This window comes from Centroberyx gerrardi, chromosome 7 (assembly GCF_048128805.1).
Source record: "Centroberyx gerrardi isolate f3 chromosome 7, fCenGer3.hap1.cur.20231027, whole genome shotgun sequence".
NCBI classification, from domain to species: domain Eukaryota; kingdom Metazoa; phylum Chordata; class Actinopteri; order Beryciformes; family Berycidae; genus Centroberyx; species Centroberyx gerrardi.
Window position 1 is genome coordinate 27,115,365 of NC_136003.1, and position 20,365 is coordinate 27,135,729.

General features: G+C 40.7%; 2 protein-coding genes across 2 annotated transcripts in view; both read left to right on the forward strand.

Annotated features, from left to right (window-relative positions):
• The first annotated feature begins 7,369 nt into the window (after positions 1 to 7,369).
• Positions 7,370 to 20,365, forward strand: part of LOC139918286 (uncharacterized) — a 46,227-nt gene continuing 33,231 nt past the window's right edge. The window contains exon 1 of the mRNA XM_078284651.1: positions 7,370 to 7,411. The gene's annotated coding sequence lies outside the window, so the exon portion shown is untranslated. The remainder of the gene's footprint in view (positions 7,412 to 20,365) is intronic.
• Positions 8,237 to 12,513, forward strand: LOC139918285 (uncharacterized). Its single transcript, XM_078284654.1, has 3 exons — positions 8,237 to 8,827; positions 8,931 to 9,050; positions 11,123 to 12,513. The coding sequence occupies exons 1-3, from the start codon at positions 8,355 to 8,357 to the stop codon at positions 12,090 to 12,092; spliced, it is 1,563 nt and encodes a 520-aa protein (XP_078140780.1). The 5' UTR covers positions 8,237 to 8,354; the 3' UTR covers positions 12,093 to 12,513.

Here is a 20,365-nt window from a genome sequence, read left to right on the forward strand (position 1 = left end):
CAGCCACAACGAAATAATACTAATATTAACCAGATCACTTGAACTGTGGTCAGGGAGGAACCTCCATTATATCTGCAATAGACAACATAACAGGCCCATATATGATTTTTAAGACCAATATACTCTACCAGTCAAAAGTTTGGACACACCACATTGTTCTTTATTTTTACAATTTTCCAACATTTTAGAATAATAGTCATCAAAAGACATCAAACTATGAAATAACACAAATGGAATTATGCACTGACCAAAAATGTGTTAAACAAATCAAAACTATCTTATATTTTAGATTCTTTAAAGCAGCCACACTTTGCCTTGACAGAAAGGCAAAGGCTTTAGAAAGAAATTCATACATAGGATCAACTTCACTGTTTATATTTGTCTAAGAAACAAATTTCAAGCATTTAAGCATAAGCCTTTAGATCAAAATGGCTTTAAGAGAATGAAAAATATAGTACATTCAATCAGGTGTGTCCAAACTTTTGACTGGTAGTGTATGGGCTAATGCATGGAATTCCAAACTTCCTTTTAGACATCCTCTCTCTCTCTCTCTCTCTCTCTCTCTCTCTCTCTCTCTCTCTCTCTCTCTCTCTCTCTCTCTGCCGATGTTCCGCTGCTGTCTTGCGTGTGCGAGGACACTGCCATGTCAGCAGCGTTTCCACCCTGATCCCCGAGTGCCTGTTCTGAGCTGAGCGGAGCTGACTGAGCGTTTTGACATGGCTGTCTCTGCGCACACACACACACACACACACACACACACACACACATTCCTTCACCCAGCCCCCCCCCCCCCCAGCACCTTAACCATGCATGCTGCGGCTCCCTGATCCACAGCCACATACCACATGGATGGCAGCCTGTGAGTTCGGCCCTGGTTCAGTTGATGGGACATTGACACCCCAACTCAACCCCCCCCACCCCCACCCCCCACCCCACCCCCTTTAGTGAGAAATGGTCACCTGGTCGCCTGAGGTATGAGGCACATTATTTTTCTTTTAACCTTTATTTATTCCGGGAAACTCCACTGAGTCGATCTTCAAAATTTGACCATTTTCATGTCAGAAAATTCCAAAATATTCCAAGGGTTCAGTGTTTCTGGCCAGATTTTGATTCTTGTCAGGGTGGAAAAGCCTCTGAAACAGCAGAGAGACCATCATGGGACACTAAAACTCTCCACTGAAACCCATTCTAATCAAATTAGGTTGGGTTAGCAGCTCCTTAAGGCAGGGAGAAGCAAGTTTCATTGGAGGTTTCACAGACTGACACCTCTGAAGCTGTTGAGTAAAATCCTCCCTCCTCTGATTTTTTTTTAATTTGTTGCATTTTTGCCTTTATTAGATAGTACAAAGTAGAGAGAGACCGGAAAAACGAAGAGAAAGGGGGATGACGTGTGACAAAGGTCCCGTGCCGGATTATAGGACATCCCCCATATATTTTTAATAAAAGGCACTCAACGTGGGGTCCGGGCGACCACCAGGGGTCCTTGAGGGGGTTCCAGAGGGTCCCCAGCAAGTTGATGGATTGTTAAACTTCACCATTATTTAGTTTACAAGAAGTTAACACAATTAGAGAATGTAGAAGAAAAGACTATTTTGATCATAGTTTCACTGTTATCTCTCCTGTACCTACAATACAGATAGTCATGGAATTCTGGGCAAAATCATATTTAACAATAAAAATATTCTCAGATTTGGGCTAAAAATCTCATCAAATGGGGGTCCTTGATATGAAAAAGGTTGAGAATCAGTGCTCTAGGCTGTTCTGCTATGTCGGTGATAGCTGCACGGTGATCAGCTGGGCTTGTGTGAGGAGTCAGCACAGTGTGTGAGCTGTGTGAGCGCGCTGCACGCTGCTGCTCGGAGCTGTTATTATTATTGGTGCGGTGCTGTGGAGAGACAGCGCTGAGCAGACTGAGCATGCTGTTGTATTGCCCCAGGGCACAAACATAGGTGTGTGTGTGTGTGTGTGTGTGTGTGTGCGTGCGCGCGAGTCAAACTGACAGCTACTCACTTCTGACTTACCGTCTGTCTGTTTCCATTTTATTTCTGCTCATGTTCCTGCTTCTAACAGGCAGGCGAGCTCAAGAAGAGAGTGATCAATGCTAACAACTCCATCGCACACGCCTTTTCTTTCTTTCCTTCTCTCTCCTTTTTTCTTTATTTCTTTCTGTTTCTCTCTCCTTTCTTTCTTTTGTTCTTCCTTTCTTTCTTTCTATCTTTCTTTCTTTCTGTCTTTTCTTTTTCTTTCTTGCTTTCTTTCTGCTCAAGAAGAGAGTGATCAATGCTAACACGTCTTTCTTTCTTTCATTCATTCTCTCTCTCCTTTCTTTCTCTTTCCTTCCTTTCTGTTTCTCTCTCTTTTCTTTCTTTTCTTTCTTTTCTTCTTTCTCTCTTCTTTCTTTCCTTCTTTCTTTCTTTCTTTCTTTCATTCTCTCTCCTTTCTCTCTCCTTCCTTTCTGTTTCTCTCTCTTTTCTTTCTTTTTCTTTCTTCTCTCTCTCTTCTTTCTGTCCTTCTTTTTTTCTTCCTTTGTTATTTCTTTCTTTCTTTCTTTCTTTCTTTCCTCATAGGGACAAGGCAGATGTAGTGAATGGAAAGGTGGCTTGAAAAAATAAATGAATGCCCTTTTTCTTTATTTCTCTACTTTTACTTACTGTATCAGTCAAGGTTCTCTGGTTCATTCACTGAGTCTGTGTCTTTATGTGAAAGATTTATAGAGCCACTACATTTAAATCATATCAGCTTATTTTATTACTCGTTTCCATGTAATTCACCATTCTCTCTCACATTCATCTAGAGAACAGCAACAGGTCTGGGAATCAATATGTTTTCAATTTACAGCAGCCACTCACTTCCTCACATTTTAATTCAAACGTCTTCTTCTCTCCAAGTCCCGATAAGAGAGCGGGACAGACAGACAGAATATGGGTTAATATTCTAGAAAGTCTGTACTGGTAAGCCAGTGGCCTTTATCAGATCTTAAATTATTGCCTTTCTGACAGTTCAGCTTCACATTGAGCTCCAACTGCTCATTATGTCTCACTGGGGTCTGATCTGAGACCAGTTGGTAATGAGCGCTCTGCCACAGTGCCAGGCTCCTGTGGTTTGTGTGAAGAGCGAACTGAGATCAGTGGGGAAGAAATACAGATGTGCTGGATGCCCTGTTTCCATGGAAACAGTGCAGAGCCCGCCTTACCCCCTATACACACCACTGTTCACATGCCCGTGTGTGTGTGTGTGCGTGTGTGTGTGTGTGTGTGTGTGTGTGAGTGATGTCTTAATATGTCCACTGACATTAGCAGTGCTTATGGGTTATCTAATTAGGGGTCCTTCCAGCCTATCAAGCTAGCCTCTCACAGCCAGGTTTAGTAGAGGCATTTGATTTATCATTTAATCCAAATGTATTTTATAAACTATATGAATCTACACTTTGTTAGTATGCTCCAAAAACAGGCTTCTATTTAGTTTAAAAGCAGAAGAGTTTATAGGCTTATAATAGGCCTCTAATTTATGAACTGTTTAAGCTAGGATGATGTTAACTGTCATGTTCCAATGATATTACTGTGCCTTGATGTACAAAAATGTCAGTTTTTGGACACTATTATATTTTTATATCAAAAGAGACTCAAAGCCAGTTTGAATATTGAACTGCATTTCATTAATATCATCCTGCTGACTAACAGTGCAAGATAGGCCTATAGCATCCTTCAGGCTTGTCATTTTTACCTGCAGCACCCCAGGAATTTCAGATTGGAGTTTTAGTTCTACAAGCATTTCTTGGAGGCAGAGCTGCTCTGAAAGCAGAAGTAATCTCATTGGTTGAGTTAAACCTCAGTGGGCGGAGCCAAAGAATCAGTTTTTCGGTCTAAGTAACATTAGACTGAAGCCAAGTGAAAAAGGCAAGAGGAGGGAGCTAATATTATGAAGACTAATACTCTGCTACTAACTGAAAAAACACAATTTAGCCGTACTAACTAGCTAGCTAACCTAAGTTATGTAGGCCATACTAGCCTATGGCTGTCAAGCTGGTTAGCTACAGCCTGCTGACCTTCCAAGATCCATGACTGTCATGGTCAAGAATGAAAAAAATAAGTCATCCCATTTATATTTTATTTATATTTTGACAATTCCTTCTTTGCCACTGGAGTTTGCCAGCCAACTTGCACTATGAAAAAAACTGTAGCTCTTGGCTCCGCCCACTGAGTTTTAACTCAACCAATGAGATCATTTCTGCCTCCAGCTCTGCCTCTGAGAAATGTTTGGATAACTAAAACTACAGTCTGACAAGGGCATCAGTGTAGCAGTATGGGTGACATTGGGTGCTGAGCCATGACTTGTAAAGGTTAAACAAAGGCTTTCTGGTTTTATGACTGGTACATTTATGCTTGCCATATGTCAAAACATGGCAAAGATAGCTCTTAAAATGTCACATCATATTTATAGAATATAGGTTAAATTAGTAAATAAATAATGATAATAATAATAATTAATTAATTAATTTGGCTTTTGAAGCCTGGCCTTGCCTTACACAGCAGCTTTCCCTTTAAGTTAGGCCTAGTGAGGAGGGAATTCATCAATCATCATTATAATAATCATACTCCTTTCAAAGCTTGAGATTTATGAGTGACTGGTTGGCATTTGAACGAACAGGGTATCAGCTGTTGGTGTCCAGTCAGCTCCATTCAGAAAGACTGAGATAACTGAAGGGGATCAAGAGACTTTTGAAGTGGAAGGTGTAATCTGAGAAAAACAGAGTTGTTGGTTAAATCATCTTCCTAGAATGGTTAGGATGGGCTAAAAAAGTTAGGGGCAAATTAACATGTATGTAAAATAACAATACATGAATATCAAGTAGCTAATAAGGAGTATAGGCCACCCTCGGCCTGCAGAGCAGCTTCAATCCTGCGTGTAATACCGTCTACCAAGTGCTGAACTGTGTGCGGTGGATATTGGAGCTTTCTTCGAGACGGAAAGCCTCCAGTTCTTTGTGGGATGAAAGTGGAGGAAATCTATTTCCCATGAAGGTTCAGTGATGTTTAGACCTGCTGATCGGGGCCATGGAAGGAGTTTGGCTTCATCCTGCTGTTCATGAAACCACTCTTACATTTGTTTAGCGGTGTGTATGGTGGCGTTATCCTGTTCACATCATGAGGGAATGGTGTTTGCACCCTAGGGTGCTTCTGGTCCTATAAAATGACTCCCAGCAGATGGCGCCATACCATTACAGATCCACCACCATGTTTGGCAACAGACATTACATTATGGATTGATACCTTTGGCTTTCTCCAAACTTAAACCTGTCCAGATGTAGGAAAAAGACGTTGTTACTTTCTCTGCTGCTCAGAGGTTTTCTTCTCTTTACACTGCAGGTTATCTGTCTTTGTTTGTTGGTCTTGGAAGCAGTTTCTGAATGGCGGCCCTGCCATAAATACCAGCTTGTTAAGGTCAACATACAGTTTTTGTTGAAAGTGTGTCACAGAAGTGTTGGTTCAAGGTGTGTCTCTGTTTGGCATGTTGTCATGATTTTCCAGACTGCTCCCCTCACCACAGTAATTTGCAGTTTTTAATTCACCTGAAACTCAGACGCTCACTATTTGGCCTCAGCCTTGGCTTTGAAAACTATAAAAGTTGTGATTGTTAGAGCTCTTTCAAAGTGGAGACAGTGTTGGCTGGTAACATGGTAATGTGTCAAATATCATTACTTGTCACAAGTAGTGTAATGAATTACTATTTCAGTTTCAGTAGTAACTTCACAGTTACTAATCCAAAAATAAGTTGTTACTTTTGTTATCGCCCCTATCACTCCCCTCTAAATATCAGATTATCATCACAATCCTGTAAAGTGTCCTCTCGGTTGGCATGGAGACACCGAGCTGCTTAGATGAGAAATGGTAGAAAAGTTGACTTTCTCTGGATGAAAGTATTCCCACTACTTTGATTTTACCAAGGGAATGTAAGGGAATTAATATAATTCATTACTTTTTTGGTCATTCCCCCATCACTGAATATGAAATATGTTCAGCCTCTGTTGTTCATACAGTGTAATTTTTGTCACTACTTGCATGTTATTTCAGGGGCATTCTGGGTAACTGAGTCTAGAGCTTGTGGTCCAGTCTGGTCCTGCAGTCCAATCAGTGCAACAGTTGGACTGGGCTACTGAATGATTTTGAACCGTTAAATAATTGAGACAATGAAATGTTCAACAGCAAACAGGATGAAATGTACAACATTGTAGCCAAATTGTAAAAAATATTTGTATTAAATGAACACAAAGAAATATACAAAACAAGATAGTTAACATTCTTGCAACAATATACACACCAAAGGTTATAATACTATGTATAGGTTACAAAATGGTACAAAGTGACAAAGTAAAATAAATAAATGAATAAAAACAATTACAATTTAATGAATTAGGAGCACTAGATAGAAAATAAATGAAGCAAAGACTGGGACGTGGACTTATTTACTCATTTTAGGGCCTCACAAAAATTTTATGAAAAATCACATTTTCATAAATTTTAGTGATTTAAAATGTATACTGGAAAATAACATTAAAAAACGTCCTATTTTCATTCCATTTACAAGCATGTGCTATAAGGTCAAAGTTATCAGAGTTAAGTTAAACACATACCAGGTGTAGGTGCAGTGAGTGAGGCACATCATTAAAAGTAAAACCGTGGTAATTAACTCACCAATTTCACTGGCATGACATTTGCATTAGTGTGTGTTGACTCTGTATATGTGACGCTATTCTCTGCTTTCCTGATTCATGCTGCCTTCAAGCGCTGCTCGTAAACTCCGCCTTTCTACTTACAAAGTCGTAAGTAGCCGATACAACTTGTCTGCGCATTCAAGTGCTTTTCGTTGGGAAATAATAACAAAATAGATGCTGTAACAAAAGCAACTTTTTGAGTGGCTGTTGTTGCATTTTAGAAATCAAACGACAAAGTTGTTTTGTGCTGCAGCGACGAAGAGGAGGAAATGCGCATCAGGCATGCAGAACTGATCATTTAATGGATTAAAAACAAAAATCGTGGTAAATAAAAAAAATTAAACAAAGACTGAAATCTGAACCATGCAGTAATACAAATTATTTACAGAGAATGCCAAACAATAAAATCACTTTTATCATTAGTTGTTGGAACAGCCTCGACTCTGCGCTCCCTAAACGTCACATTTCTGCAACTCTGCGTATCATAGAAATACATATTTATCACTGTGGGCTCGTTCGTGTTCTCAACTTATGACTGTGAGCCTTGAACGGGTTGTAGACAGTCACAGGAGTGGGTGTGGTTCAATGTTTAGACGTGACAAAAGAAAACGAAACTCAACACAGCTGAGCTTTCACCCGTCGAATATTTCCTTACAAGATTCATTGTTTCACTTACCAAGTTACTTCAGAGTATGTTCAGTTCACTGTTCACGGACGAGGACGTGTTTTGTAGCCTGTAAAGCTTAAGATTTCTTAACTCGACTTATTTTATTTTATCCACGCAGCTAATAAGATGAAGCCACAAGGAGACGAACAGGTGTATGTGGCCAGGTAAGCTATGTTTTTAATTTTTAAACAACTGCTGAGCCAGGATTAAGAAAATATGAGCAAATAAAGAGTTATAGTATTTATTATGTGTAGCCTATTTGTTAGGTCTACAGATTGTTGTCATCTTAAATGTGTCAGTATCTCATTCAACTGATTGTTTTATTTACTCAGTGTAGCATTTTAAAAATGACTGAAATCCACTCATTTTTACCTAAGGCTACACAGTTAAACTTGGGTGCAATAGTCTCTCTCTTAATAATGATAATAATAAATCTAATCAAACAAAAAATTTGATTAGAATAATGGTTTCCCACAGAATTCGAAACAATTTGGTGGTAGGTGAGTTGCTGCGTGCGCGGGGGTATGCTGATATATAACTGCTCGCTCGCGCGCGCGCGCGCGCGCACACACACGCCTAGCTCCCCTATGAGGCCGAAAAAAATGTGTCCCAACTCCAAGCACTTTAGTCCAGAAAAAAAAACTTTTGCAAGATTATATTCACACACTGGATTGTTGAGCTGGACAAGCAAGACTTAAGTAGATCTATAGTGAATCAACTGATGAAATTTTGGTCAGAATCAATCGGTAAGATGGAAAAAGATGAGAAATAGGGTCCAGGTCAAAAATAGCCAGAATGACGTTTTAAAACTTTGATTTCAAAAGTAAATTTATCAATGTTGTTTTGTGTTGCAGAGAGGAACTGCAGGAGGCTTTGTGCCGGTACGCCTCAGATACCCTCAGCCACATTGACACAGTGAGAGAATTCAGTGACAGGCTCCCTAAATGGATTCTAGAGAGGGAGACAGAGGTGAACATGATGATGGACATCAAAGACAGGGATGAGAGAATCGACCTGAGCTTCGACCATGTAACGAAGTCTGAGAACACAGCTGAGGCCCTGCTACAATACACGAAGAGCAAGCTGAGCCTGACTGCAGACAGCAGGCGTGAAGAGCTGGAGAAGGAGCTGGCTGTTGTGTTGAAGAATACTCTGGGTGGCTTGGAGAAGCTTGACTACTTCCTGGATGCTGTGGAGAGGCTGGCGGTCACCTCGCTGCATGTGTTCATGGAGAAGAACCAGGTCCTACAGCTGCCCCGAAGGATCAGCCATGACAGTGTTCAGGCTGTCATCACTGCTGCAAGGCTGGTCTGCCCGCTGCTCCTCGAGTTTAAGAGAGATGCAAGTGTCTTCTTCCTTCCCAGCCTCCACAATGTGCAAGTGTTGGCATTTCAGTTGGACAAATACATACGCATCACCCAGGAAATCTGTGAGAGGATAGAGAAAAGGTAAGTTGACAGTTCATGCATTGTTTTCCCTGAAATAATATACAAATTGTACAAAAGACACGACACAATATCTAGAAATTAACTGTAATCTTTCCTTTCACAGCTCTATCAGTGACTTCTGGCAGAAGATGACTAATGAAACGGTGGTTCACCTTGCTGTGGATTTGTCTGAAGACGACATACAAAGTATGCTTTGTCATATGAATCAGCTTGTTGAAATCAGGTAAGCATTACTCATGTATGATCTGGTTGGGCCCAGATCTTGTTTCAACACAGTTATTCAGAGTGTTATCAGTTATTGTCACCAGCTATCGTGATGCAAATCTGGTCAGCATGATCCTTTGGGACATTTTGTTTATACTTCACCATATCTTCAAACATAATTACAAAAAATATATAATTGATTGAGCTTCATTTTAATGTGTAAGTCGTTTCCATTAAAGAAATATCAAACTGACCTGTACAAAATTATGGATGCCCAAGAGCCAAAGTTTCCTTTAGTTGCAATGGATTAAACCAAACAAAGCAACATTATTGTTTTCTGCAACAATTGACAATTGAGGTGATGAGGGGTTCTGAAATGCTATAAGTTGGGGTCAGAATTTTCCCCCAGATATAAGAGTGTTTTTGTACTATATTTTAAGAAAAACTAATTCTAAAGGTAGGTTGAGTATCTGTGGGTCAGTTATGGTGGGTCAGTTTGGGCCAAATTTCCAGGGCCATTTTTATATTCCAGTCCATCACTGCTCTGCAGGGTATTGTGGTTCATACAAGAATGAAGTGTAGACTGATAAAATGTGGTTGAAAATGTCGTTGTCCATTACAGTTTTGACAGTGGCATTCCTCTCTGCAGCCATAGTTACCTCAGCTTTTGCAAATAAATAGAGTGCACTAACTGGCTAATTTTCAGGCTTTTCATTCAACAACTCATTTTCAAAGTTTTTGATTTTAAGAACTCCCTTCACAAAAAGCTCCCAACACCGAGGGGGTGAAGCGTGGAGCCAACAGAGAGTCATCCTCTTACAGTCGTAGTTTTTAAAATTATTGTGCAATGATTCATGACCAAATTTTGGCATAGTAACTCCTGACACCCAAACTTTGTTTATTATTTCCACTCAGAGGCCCTTGGCGCTCCTACCGTATGTTTGCGGTGTTGTTTTCCTTGAAGCCACAATAGAACAACTTTGTAGAAAATTGTGAAACTAGGTAGATATTCTCATAATATTTTCATCAAGTGTGGCTTTTTGGGGTGTACAATTTCATATACACTGGAAGTCTTTGGCAGTTATTAATCAGCATAAAATCAAGGGCGTGTCTACGGGGTGGCCAGGGCCACCCCTGAAATATGATTGACCACCCCAGGTGCCACACCAGTATCCTGAGTTGTGATTGGCTGATGATGTTAGAGGCGGGACCATCAAGCCAGTGGATTTTTTTTTTTCCAAAAACTATGCTCCTGTGTTCCAAGAAACACACCAAGGGGAGCAAAGAGAATACGGAAATTACGGATTTTTTTAATGTGACAAAAAAAAACAACTATGCCTGACCAAACTGAATGGCAAAGATAAATGCAGCACGCACCTGAAGATAAAAACCAAGAGGTAATGTTAGTAGCCTACATTTTTTATATGCATACAGTAGACAGTGATGCCTGATAATTCTGGTTCTTTTCAACCTGGGCCTTGTACGGAAGAGGATTAGGGCTACACGTGAAAAATGTATTTGAGTTCTGAGAATCTCATAATTCTGAGAATAGAATCAGAATTCTGAGTTTAAAGTTAGATTTCTGAGAAGAAGTCAGAATTCTGAGGAAGAAAGTCAGGAATCTGACTTTCTTCTCAGAATTCTGAGATTAACCTCAGAACTCAAATATTTTTTTCATGTGGCCCTAAATCTCTTCTGTAGCCTTGTGCTCAAAATTTCATCACTTCACCGTAGAGCTTTCATACCTCCAGATAGCCGGGAGCGCTGCTGTCCAGCAGGTCGGCTATAAACACATAAGGCAAACACAATCCCCAACAGCTGAATCCAAAAAGCGATTAAAACACTTCCTTTCAACACCCACACAACAGTGGGACCTGCCTACATCCTTCCTAAATGCCGCTCAGTGCCACCCTTGCTTGAGTCTGTGCCCCACCTCGGCCACCCCAGTCAAAATGGCCTGGACACGCCACTGCATAAAATAGCTAGCTTGCCTAACATTTCAATAATGATATAAGGTTCTATACATGTCAGAGCACTGGAATTGAATGAAATGAATGAAAACTTTCCTCCAATCTCTTTTCTCTTTGTCAGGATGGACCAGGACTTTAGGCTAGTGTTCTTGTTCCAGGAAGTGTCAAGTTCTGGCTTCATCAGTGAGTTCAGCCAGCGACAACCCAGGATGCTTGAGTTCCTAACCAACCTGGAGGAAAGTGCTGTCCAACTCGACAGGATGAAGAAGGGGGCGAAGATCTCCAGTGTGACAGGCAGCTCGGTGGGGGTGATTGGCGGTGTGCTTACCATCGTTGGGCTGGCGTTAGCCCCTGTAACAGCTGGGGTGTCTTTAGCGCTGACCATGACTGGAGTTGGGATGGGAATAACCAGTGGAGTCAACAGCGCAGTCACTGCAGGCACAGAGATTGGAGTCAATCGTAAACACCAAAAGAAAGCCAATGAAGTCTTCCAAAGCTTTATGGAGGATGTGCAGAGTCTCCAGGATTGTCTAGAGGAGGTGTCCAGTCAAACAGTCACCAGAATGGAAGTGAGTAATGTGGATGTGGCCCTGGGAGTAGGCAAGGTGCTTACTAATGCTGGTGCTATTGGAAAAGGCATTGATTCCATTGTTGATGGCGTCTCCGCTGTGAAGATGTTGAAAAGTGAAGAGCTGATTACAAGTGCTAGCAAGGTGGCCATCCAGGAAGGTAAAGCATTACGTAATGTGCCCAAGGTGGCCTCAGACATCCCAGACATAGGACAGGCAGTAGCCAAAGGGCCTCTTGCCCTCTCCAAGTCAGCCAGAGCTGGTTTCATCACGCTCAATGCCCTTTTCATTGGCTTGGACATCTTCTTCATCTGCAAAGACAGCATCAGTCTGGCCAAAGGCAGCAAGAGTGATGTCTCACAGTTCATCAGAGCCAGAGCTGCACTTTGGCGCTCTGAGCTGGACTCATGGCAGAGGATCCATGACTCCCTGGGTGAAGGCGTGCTGACATCAGAGAAGAACCAAACTATTCTGGAGATGTCATTTTATCCAGAGAGGGAGATAAAAAACACAGAGAAATGAAATTTCCATCTGATCCAGTGGAGGAGAAAGTGAAAGAAAAATAGTTTTGCATTATACAGTAGCACAGTCAGTGATTAGATTATTGTTATCTCTGTTATTATTTGTGGCAACAATCACATTGTGGCTTTTTGCTAACTCTAAAATCATATTTAGATCAATCTGATGTCAACACACGTGTGGCAATTAATTCACACTTATAGCTAGAAATCACTTATGATCATCCGTTGTATCATCAAAATGTCTCTTTGAGGAATTCTTAATTAACTGTGATTTTCATACCATACCATAACCATTTTACTCAATTCACTCTAATGATCAGATGTCCATTGTATTTTTTTCCTCTTCTTATTTTATACTCCTTTTGCCATTATGAAGCTTGTTTCACTATATATGCCTTATATTTGTCATTCAATGATACATACTTTGAGGATTGTACTCAGAAGTGATGAGTTGAAAAATATGAGTAGTACCATCTCTGAAACAGGCGAGCAACACAAAGTTGTAGCCTACACACTTTTGTAAATTTTAGTACATATTTTATTCAAATGAGGTATAATGTAGTGTCATAAAATTATGTGAGATCTATTTTATCAGTGCAATTACATAACTTTTTTAAATTTATTTTTTTAATACCTTGCTCCCTCCTCCTGCTCCCAAGCCTCTTACTTGCATCCGCTCTCGGTAAGATACACAATTGCCGGGCGGGTCTGGGGGTCCTCCCCCAGAAAAAAAAAAATAGTAATTTAAAACAAATTTCCTGCATTTCTACTCCACCTAACCTTTTGGATTAAGTCAAGAAACAGCAACCCTGTTAACCAAAAATGTAAAATTATGTTATATTACTAGATTTCAGCATTGAGGTACTTACATTCATGATTTTGCATAGGCATACTAACCTAAAAACCTATTATTGGGAATCGCGAGAAAGTTTCAGAGCGACAGACACAGAGCATCCCCGTAACCATAGTAACTCACTCTCACTCCTGCCTGCCTGCCTGCCAATCCCAGGGTCCTATTTCAGACCATTAATTCAGTGATCAGCCCCCCTCCTTCTCAACCGATTGAGGCCACTCCATAAAAATGTGAAGAGTTTCTTCTCCATTTTATTAATAAAATAGAGGAAATCCGGCTCCAGATTTCCCCTATTACTAGAGACCTCTGTATCTGTTTTGAACCCCTTGCCTTGTTGACCCATTTTAATCAAATCTCTCTGCTGAACTTAGAGGAAACCATTGTGCGCATGAAATCCTCGTCCTGCTCACTTGACATTATCCCTGCCAGGTTCTTGAAAGAAGTTTTCCAGACTGTCGGCCCTAATATTCTTTCGATTGTCAACAGCTCACTATCCACCGGCTCTTTCCCCTCCCGCCTGAAACATGCAATAGTTCAACCCTTACTAAAGAAATCATCCTTGGACCCTCTTGTTTTAAAATGTTTTAGACCAATTTCTAAGTTACCCTTTCTATCAAAAATTATTGAAAAGATTGTTTCCTCACAATTGATTAGTTTTATGAATAGAAATGACATTTTTGAGGAATTTCAATCAGGCTTCCGGGCCCTGCACAGCACAGAAACAGCTCTTGTAAAGGTCACTAATGACCTACAGTATTGCTTGCTGCTGATTCAGGTGCCTGTTCAGTTTTAATCCTCCTTGATTTGAGCTCAGCTTTTGATACGGTTGACCATAACATCTTACTCAACCGTTTTGAAAAATGGGTTGGCATTAGGGACTTGGATTGGCTTCGCTCATACCTTTCTGACAGAACTTTCTCGGTTGTAGTTGGAGAGGCCTCTTCCTCTGTTGCCCCTTTCACTTGTGGTGTTCCTCAAGGGTCAATTTTAGGTCCTCTATTGTTTTCTATGTACATGCTCCCTCTTGGTAAAATTATTGGTCATCATAATATCCAGTTCCATTGCTATGCAGATGATACCCAGCTCTATGTACCACTTAAACCCGGTGAAGCAGGTAACTTACCCCAAATTATGGCTTGTCTCAATGACATTAAATGCTGGATGACACAGAATTTCCTCCAGCTACATGATGCTAAATCTGAGATCATTTTAATCGGCCCCCCAAATTCCATCAGTTTTTTTCAGAGTCATCTTGGAAGCTTATCTGCCAACATTAAACATACCGCCAGTAATTTGTGAGTGCTTTTGGATTCTGACCTTTCCTTTGATGGTCAAGTGACGAGAGTTGTGCAATCATATTTCCTTCAGCTGAGAAACATCACTAAAATTAGATCATTTTTATCATACTCAGACCTTGAAAAGTTCATCCACGCTTTTATTTCTTCTCGGCTTGACTACTGTAATGCCCTTTACTCCGGGATTACCCAGTTGATGGTGTTGTGGACTGCTGTCTCTGTTTCGGGTGGCTGTTCTGTTCTTCGGTCTTTCTGCTCATCGGGGAGTCCTCTGTGTGCGGCGGTGGTGGCTTTGCGGACCTTGGGCGTTCTGGCTGTCGGGTTCTTGGGATGTTCGGGTGGGGCTTTGCCCCGTGCCTCCTGTGGCGCTTGCCATGGGTGCGGTTGGCTTGTGGGGGCGCTTCTCGCGGGCCTTGCGGTCGGGCTGTTCCCGCGGGTGCTCGATGGGGTTTGGATCGGGCGGTTGGGCTGGCTGGTCCGTCGGAGGCGGTGCTCGTCTCTGCAGACTCATCGGTCGGTTGTTGTCTTGGGGGATGGGGGCTGTTCTGTGCGCAGATTTGGCAGGAGGCTGGGGTTTTCGGATTTTTTATTTATTTATGTTTATTATTCAACTGTTTTATTTATTTGATTGTGGTAAATTCTGCATCATTGATTTTGGGTTTTTTTATTGTATGTAAAGCACTTTGTAAACTTTGCTTTTAGAAAAGTGCTATACAAATAAAGTTATTATTATTAACTACAAATTTCTATCTCTGGATCATAAAGCACAGGAATAGGTAGCACAGGTTTATTTACTGTACACTCACTCACTAGAGTTATACATGCCAATAGGGACATCTATAATTATTTTAGCAATTTTGAACCTGTATCACTGTCATTTTTATTTGAAACTATATCCCACATGAAATCAACCATGTGCATCCTTGATATTATCCCCACTAAATTTCTTCAAGAGGTTATTAACACAGGTGGGCCACGTATTTTATCGGTTATTAATAGCTCTTTAGAGAAAGGCATTTTTCCTATGTTTTTAAACATGCTGTGTTTAAAGAAACCAAACCTTGATCCCTCTGTTCTTAACAATTTTAGGCCCATTTCAAAACTTTCATTTTTATCAAAGGTTTTAGAGAATGTTGTATCAACCCAGCTTTTAGCTTTTGTGTCATAACATCTTTGAGAAATTTCAACCAGATTTAGAGCTTGACATAGTACAGAAATTGCCCTCCTTAAAGGATAAGGCCGGTGTTTTTTAATGCATTTCTTACCGTCAACAAATCCTATGAAAATAACAAAATCAGCAATTTGTTATGCTAACAAGTCTCGTCCATGTAGCCGATGCCCAATGCAGCCATGTCCCAGTAGCCATAGAACTCCACTGTATTAAAAAAAATATTAAAAACACGTCACAGAGCCATGCCGTTGATCTGGGCAACATATTTCATCATCACGATGCACCGGGCCGGCCGACTTTTTCCTCAAACAACTTAATAAGCCGGCTGTAAACACGTTTTCGATCTCAGGAAAGTAGTTCTGTAGCACCGAAAATAGTCCCCGTCGTAATGAAGAATTCGTTCCCATTTGAATCTGATTTGGTAATAACTACAACAGCCTGACTTTTCATGGGAACAGTTAGCGATTTTTAAAATTGAAACTATGTCTTTGTGAGCTGTATTTAAAGGTTTTTAGCTTACAATTGGAGCCAATGACTTCCGGTTTGAAGGCTAAAAAGGGAACATGGGAAGTCGGAAAGTAATGGGAGTAGAGCAAACGCATTGTTGATTTTGTTATTTTCATAGGATTTGTTGATGATGGGGTACCGTCAGTTTCCAGTTTCTGGAGTTGTGGCAAATCTGCTGACAGAGGCATACCAGATCTGCTGCAGTAGGCTAAGTAAAACACTCTCACACACGCGTATGGTAATCAGTTATGTATATCACAGACACAACGGTACGACCAAAACAAAGATAAAACGGAGACAGCCTGGTATAACATTGGGATGACTGGAGGTTTTCCAGGTCAGTTTCTTATTTAATTTATACTGCATAGTCTGCTTCTTCTTCTTTTTTATGAAGTAGCTCCCCTATGAACAAAGCTAGGCTACTGTATTTCATTTCACATGCGCTGTGGGCCTGTACAGGACCTGTATTTTTCAATCCAATCCAGTTAGCTTTAGTAATGTGTAATTTGTACCAGACGAAATTCAGGGAAATCCCAGCGTGAGAGATAGGCCAATATTTCATCTCACATCTCATCTTCACATATGGGGTGGGGATGGGGGTTGGTGGTACTCGAAGCAAAGGCAAAGTCCCTGCATCTAATATCATCAATTTCTAAACTTTCTTATGTCCACTAAATTTCTGGGGACAAAGAGGAGAAATGACTGATGACTGACAAGATATCATTATTTGGTCAGTGTGATAAATTATTAGATGTAAGACACCAAACTATTTTGCACAGACGCACACAGAGGGAACACTGGTCCTGAAAGCTCCCCTGATGCGAAATATTTTTAGATATTACATCCAAATGTGTTTGCGGGGATTTTTGCTTGTTCTTTGGTTTCCATTTTAGTGATAAAAACTGCAAAATCAGTTTTGGACTCAGGTTAAATTATGGCCACTGCCACAAATTTGGCTTTTGAAGCCTGGCCTTGCCTCACAAGGCAGAGCTCCCCTTCTGTGAGGCCTAGTGAGGAGGGAATACATCAGTCATCATTATAATAATCATACTCCTTTCAAAGCTTGAGATTTATGAGTGACTGGTTGGCATTTGGTGTCCAGTCAGCTCCATTCAGAGAGAGTGAGATAACTGAAGGGGATCAAGAGACTTTTGAAGTGGAAGGTGTAATCTGAGCAAAACAGAGTTGTTGGCTAAATCATCCTCCTAGAACGGTTAGGATGAGCTGAGTTAGGGGCAAAATAGCAGAAACACTGTAAAATAACAATAGATGAATATCAAGTAGCTAATAATGAGAAGGACCATCCTTTGCCTCCAGAAGGGCTTCAACACTGCTTGTAATATCGTCTTCCAGGTGTTGAACTGTGTGCGGTGGATATTGGAGTTTTCTTCAAGAAGGAAAGCCTCCAGTTCTTTGAGGGATGAAGGAGGTGGAAATCTATTTCCCATGAAGGTTCAGTGATGTTTAGATCTGCTGATCAGGGCCGTGGAAGGAGTTCGGCTTCATCCTGCTGTTCATGAAACCACTCTTGAATTTGTTTAGCAGTGTGTTTGGGGGCGCTATCCTGTTGGAATATGGGAACAATGTGAGGGAGCAGTGTTTGCACCCTAGGGTGCTTCTGGTCCTGTAAAATGACTCCCAGCAGATGGCGCCATACCATTACAAATCCACCACCATGTTTGGCAACAGACATTACATTATGGGTTGATACCTTTGGCTTTCTCCAAACTTAAACCTGTCCAGATAAAAAGACAAAAAGACGACTGATGAGACGATGTTACTTTCTCTGGCGACAAACCACACTGTAAAGAATTTTACTGTCAAATAACAGTAAATTACTGGCAGCACAGTCACCAGCAATATAGCCTACTATAATTCTACAGTATTCATACTGTTGAATGATTTCACAGTCTATTACTGTAAAAATGAAATGCAGTATATTTCTGTGTTTATAATTTACAGTAACATACTGGTTAGGGGGTTGCCAGCGGATTACTTTAAATTCTCACTGTTTGGTGTAGACAGGCAGTACTGATAATACAATAACTCAATTTAGCAGTTTAGAATATCTAAAATATCAATCTTCAATGCAATTCATGTTAAAACCTTATTTTCTGTGGACTATCTACTTAAAAATATGCATTAAGAAAATTATGCAAAATAAGCAATTGATCAAGTATATAATCACAAGTATCAAACAGACTTTTATTCAAAAAGGCAGTGTCAACATAAATACTGATACTGTTAAAACAAAAAACAGTTGGAAGACCCAGAGAAACAAACCAAAGAGATTTTGAGCAGCAAAATAAAAACTGCCTAATAGTGTCTGCTCAGAAGAACAATGGCAATAAACTAAAATTCTTTACATTGCAGGTCAGGGACTGCCCCTTACCAAACGTGAAAAACCTGAGACATGAAATGAGTTGTAACTCCTTCTAAATGATTGCTATAAGAGGAAATAAGTGCTTCACCTATAAAGAATCCTGTGAAGTATGCACGTTCTTTCTTAAAAAGCAGTTTAAAATATCTACAATATCAACATATACTGCAATGTGTTACGCCCCTGGTCTAAGGGAAACCAGGACCCAACACGTTCGGTGTGCCCCCCCCCCCCCCCTTCCCACTCCCAAGAATGGTCAGCCGCACCACAACCAACGTTCACAATGTAGCAGTTTTATTTTTTAAGGCTTTGGAGCTGAGCCATGCCCAAAATAACAAACAAAACAATTCTAATTCAAAAACCCTAAACTTCCCTAACAAAAGAAATAAAGTTGAAACAAAAGACAAGGCTTTAACCTAACTCCTAACCAAACAAACAGGAGAAAAATGATTACAAAAAGAAAGGGCTTCTCACTCCTACTTACTGTTAATTTAGTGTAGACTATTCACAGTGCACAGTAAAACAGATCTACAAGTTTTACAAAGTATCTAACACATCCTAGAGATTTCTACATCGGAACCCACAAGTTAGGCCTGCTCACAATACTACCAGCTAAAGAAACACACAGCTCAACGATTCAGCAGGGCGGCCTCCCTTGTTGGAAATGGGAGTGAGCGAGGGGGAGGCAAGTTGGCCTCAGCTGGTTTAAATCCTCCACATTAGCCAATCAGACAGCAGCAATCCCGTCCCCTAAACCAATCCAGGAGAACACCAACACCTGAATCTCATCACACACACACTGAATGCACACACTGGAATGCACACATTGAAGAGGAGAGAAGAGAGCTGTTAACCCACACAACAACACAAATGACCAGAGTCATAACAAATGTACTGTACATAAGAACTCTACTGTAGTATTAAAAACATTTTGAAAATATGCATTACTAAGAACATTTAGAAAATATGTATCACTAACAACATTTTGAAAATATGCATCATTAGGAACATTTGAAAAACGAACTGTTCGGGCTCTTTTTACCTCTTAAAAGAGTCCTGTGAGGTAGGTGCATGCTTAACTTCAGGAAGAGTCTGAAGTCCTGATTCAATGAGGAATCTTCTGGGTCAGTTAGGGATGACCATTACCTGGCTGGTCGTTGTTCCTCTCCCTAGATTTACTCCAGTGCTGCCCCTGTAAAATAGCAACAAACACAATAATTAATCAAAATAACTCTAGAATCGGGAAGTATAACAATGCATAATCAATGGTTATAAAGCAGATAATTCCAGGCCTCACTTTTGAGCATATGTGACTGTTTTGTCTGTTTTGTGTGTTGGTAAAAATCACTACACCAAAGTATCTTGTGGCTTAATGTGGCAACTTCAGTCTGTCAAAAAAACACATGGAGAGAGAGAGAGAGAGAGAGAGAGAGAGAAAGAGAGAGAGAGAGAGCGAGAGAGAGAGAGAGACGCAGGGCCAGATCAGCAGTTCAGCAAGTAAACACCAAGCCACAGCAATGATACCAGCAGACAGTGGTGGGAGAAACAGGGAGAGAGAGAGAGAGAGAGAGAGAGAGAGAGCTCACTGACTTATATGAAGTCCCATTCAAAGTCAAGGAGGTTCTTCAGTAGTGGTGAGACTTGTGGATTGACTGTGGCAGACTTCTTCTGGACGATCGTACCTGTCTTCTTAGAGACCTTGCCCCGGCCGGCCTTTGTTCCTCTCTCTGGATTGATACCAATGAAGCGCCTGAAATCAGAATAGTCTAAGATCAGAGACTGAATGGAAAACTATTAGATAACACTTTGTAGTCTTAAAGGGATAGTTTGGGTTTTCTAACATAAGGTGATATGAGTACTATCCTGTACTGATATCATGAGGTATTTTGTGTAATTCCGCTGCTTTATTTTCCTATCAGACCTCTCTATCTTGGAACTATTGTCTTTGTTGAAAATTGCCAGTGTATTACTACGCACTGGAGCCAGTTCACATATTACGCCTCTATTCAAGCTTGTAGGCGGCGTGATATGTGAACCAGCTCCACTGCATAGTAATACACTGGCGTAA

Bases quoted from the DNA above. Each gene is read 5' to 3' on its own strand.
- LOC139918285 (XM_078284654.1), top strand. From the start codon at position 8,355: ATGATGATGGACATCAAAGACAGGGATGAGAGAATCGACCTGAGCTTC. The intron at 8,828-8,930 runs GTAAGTTGACAG...TTCCTTTCACAG, and splicing joins TGTGAGAGGATAGAGAAAAG to CTCTATCAGTGACTTCTGGC. The intron at 9,051-11,122 runs GTAAGCATTACT...TCTCTTTGTCAG, and splicing joins AATCAGCTTGTTGAAATCAG to GATGGACCAGGACTTTAGGC.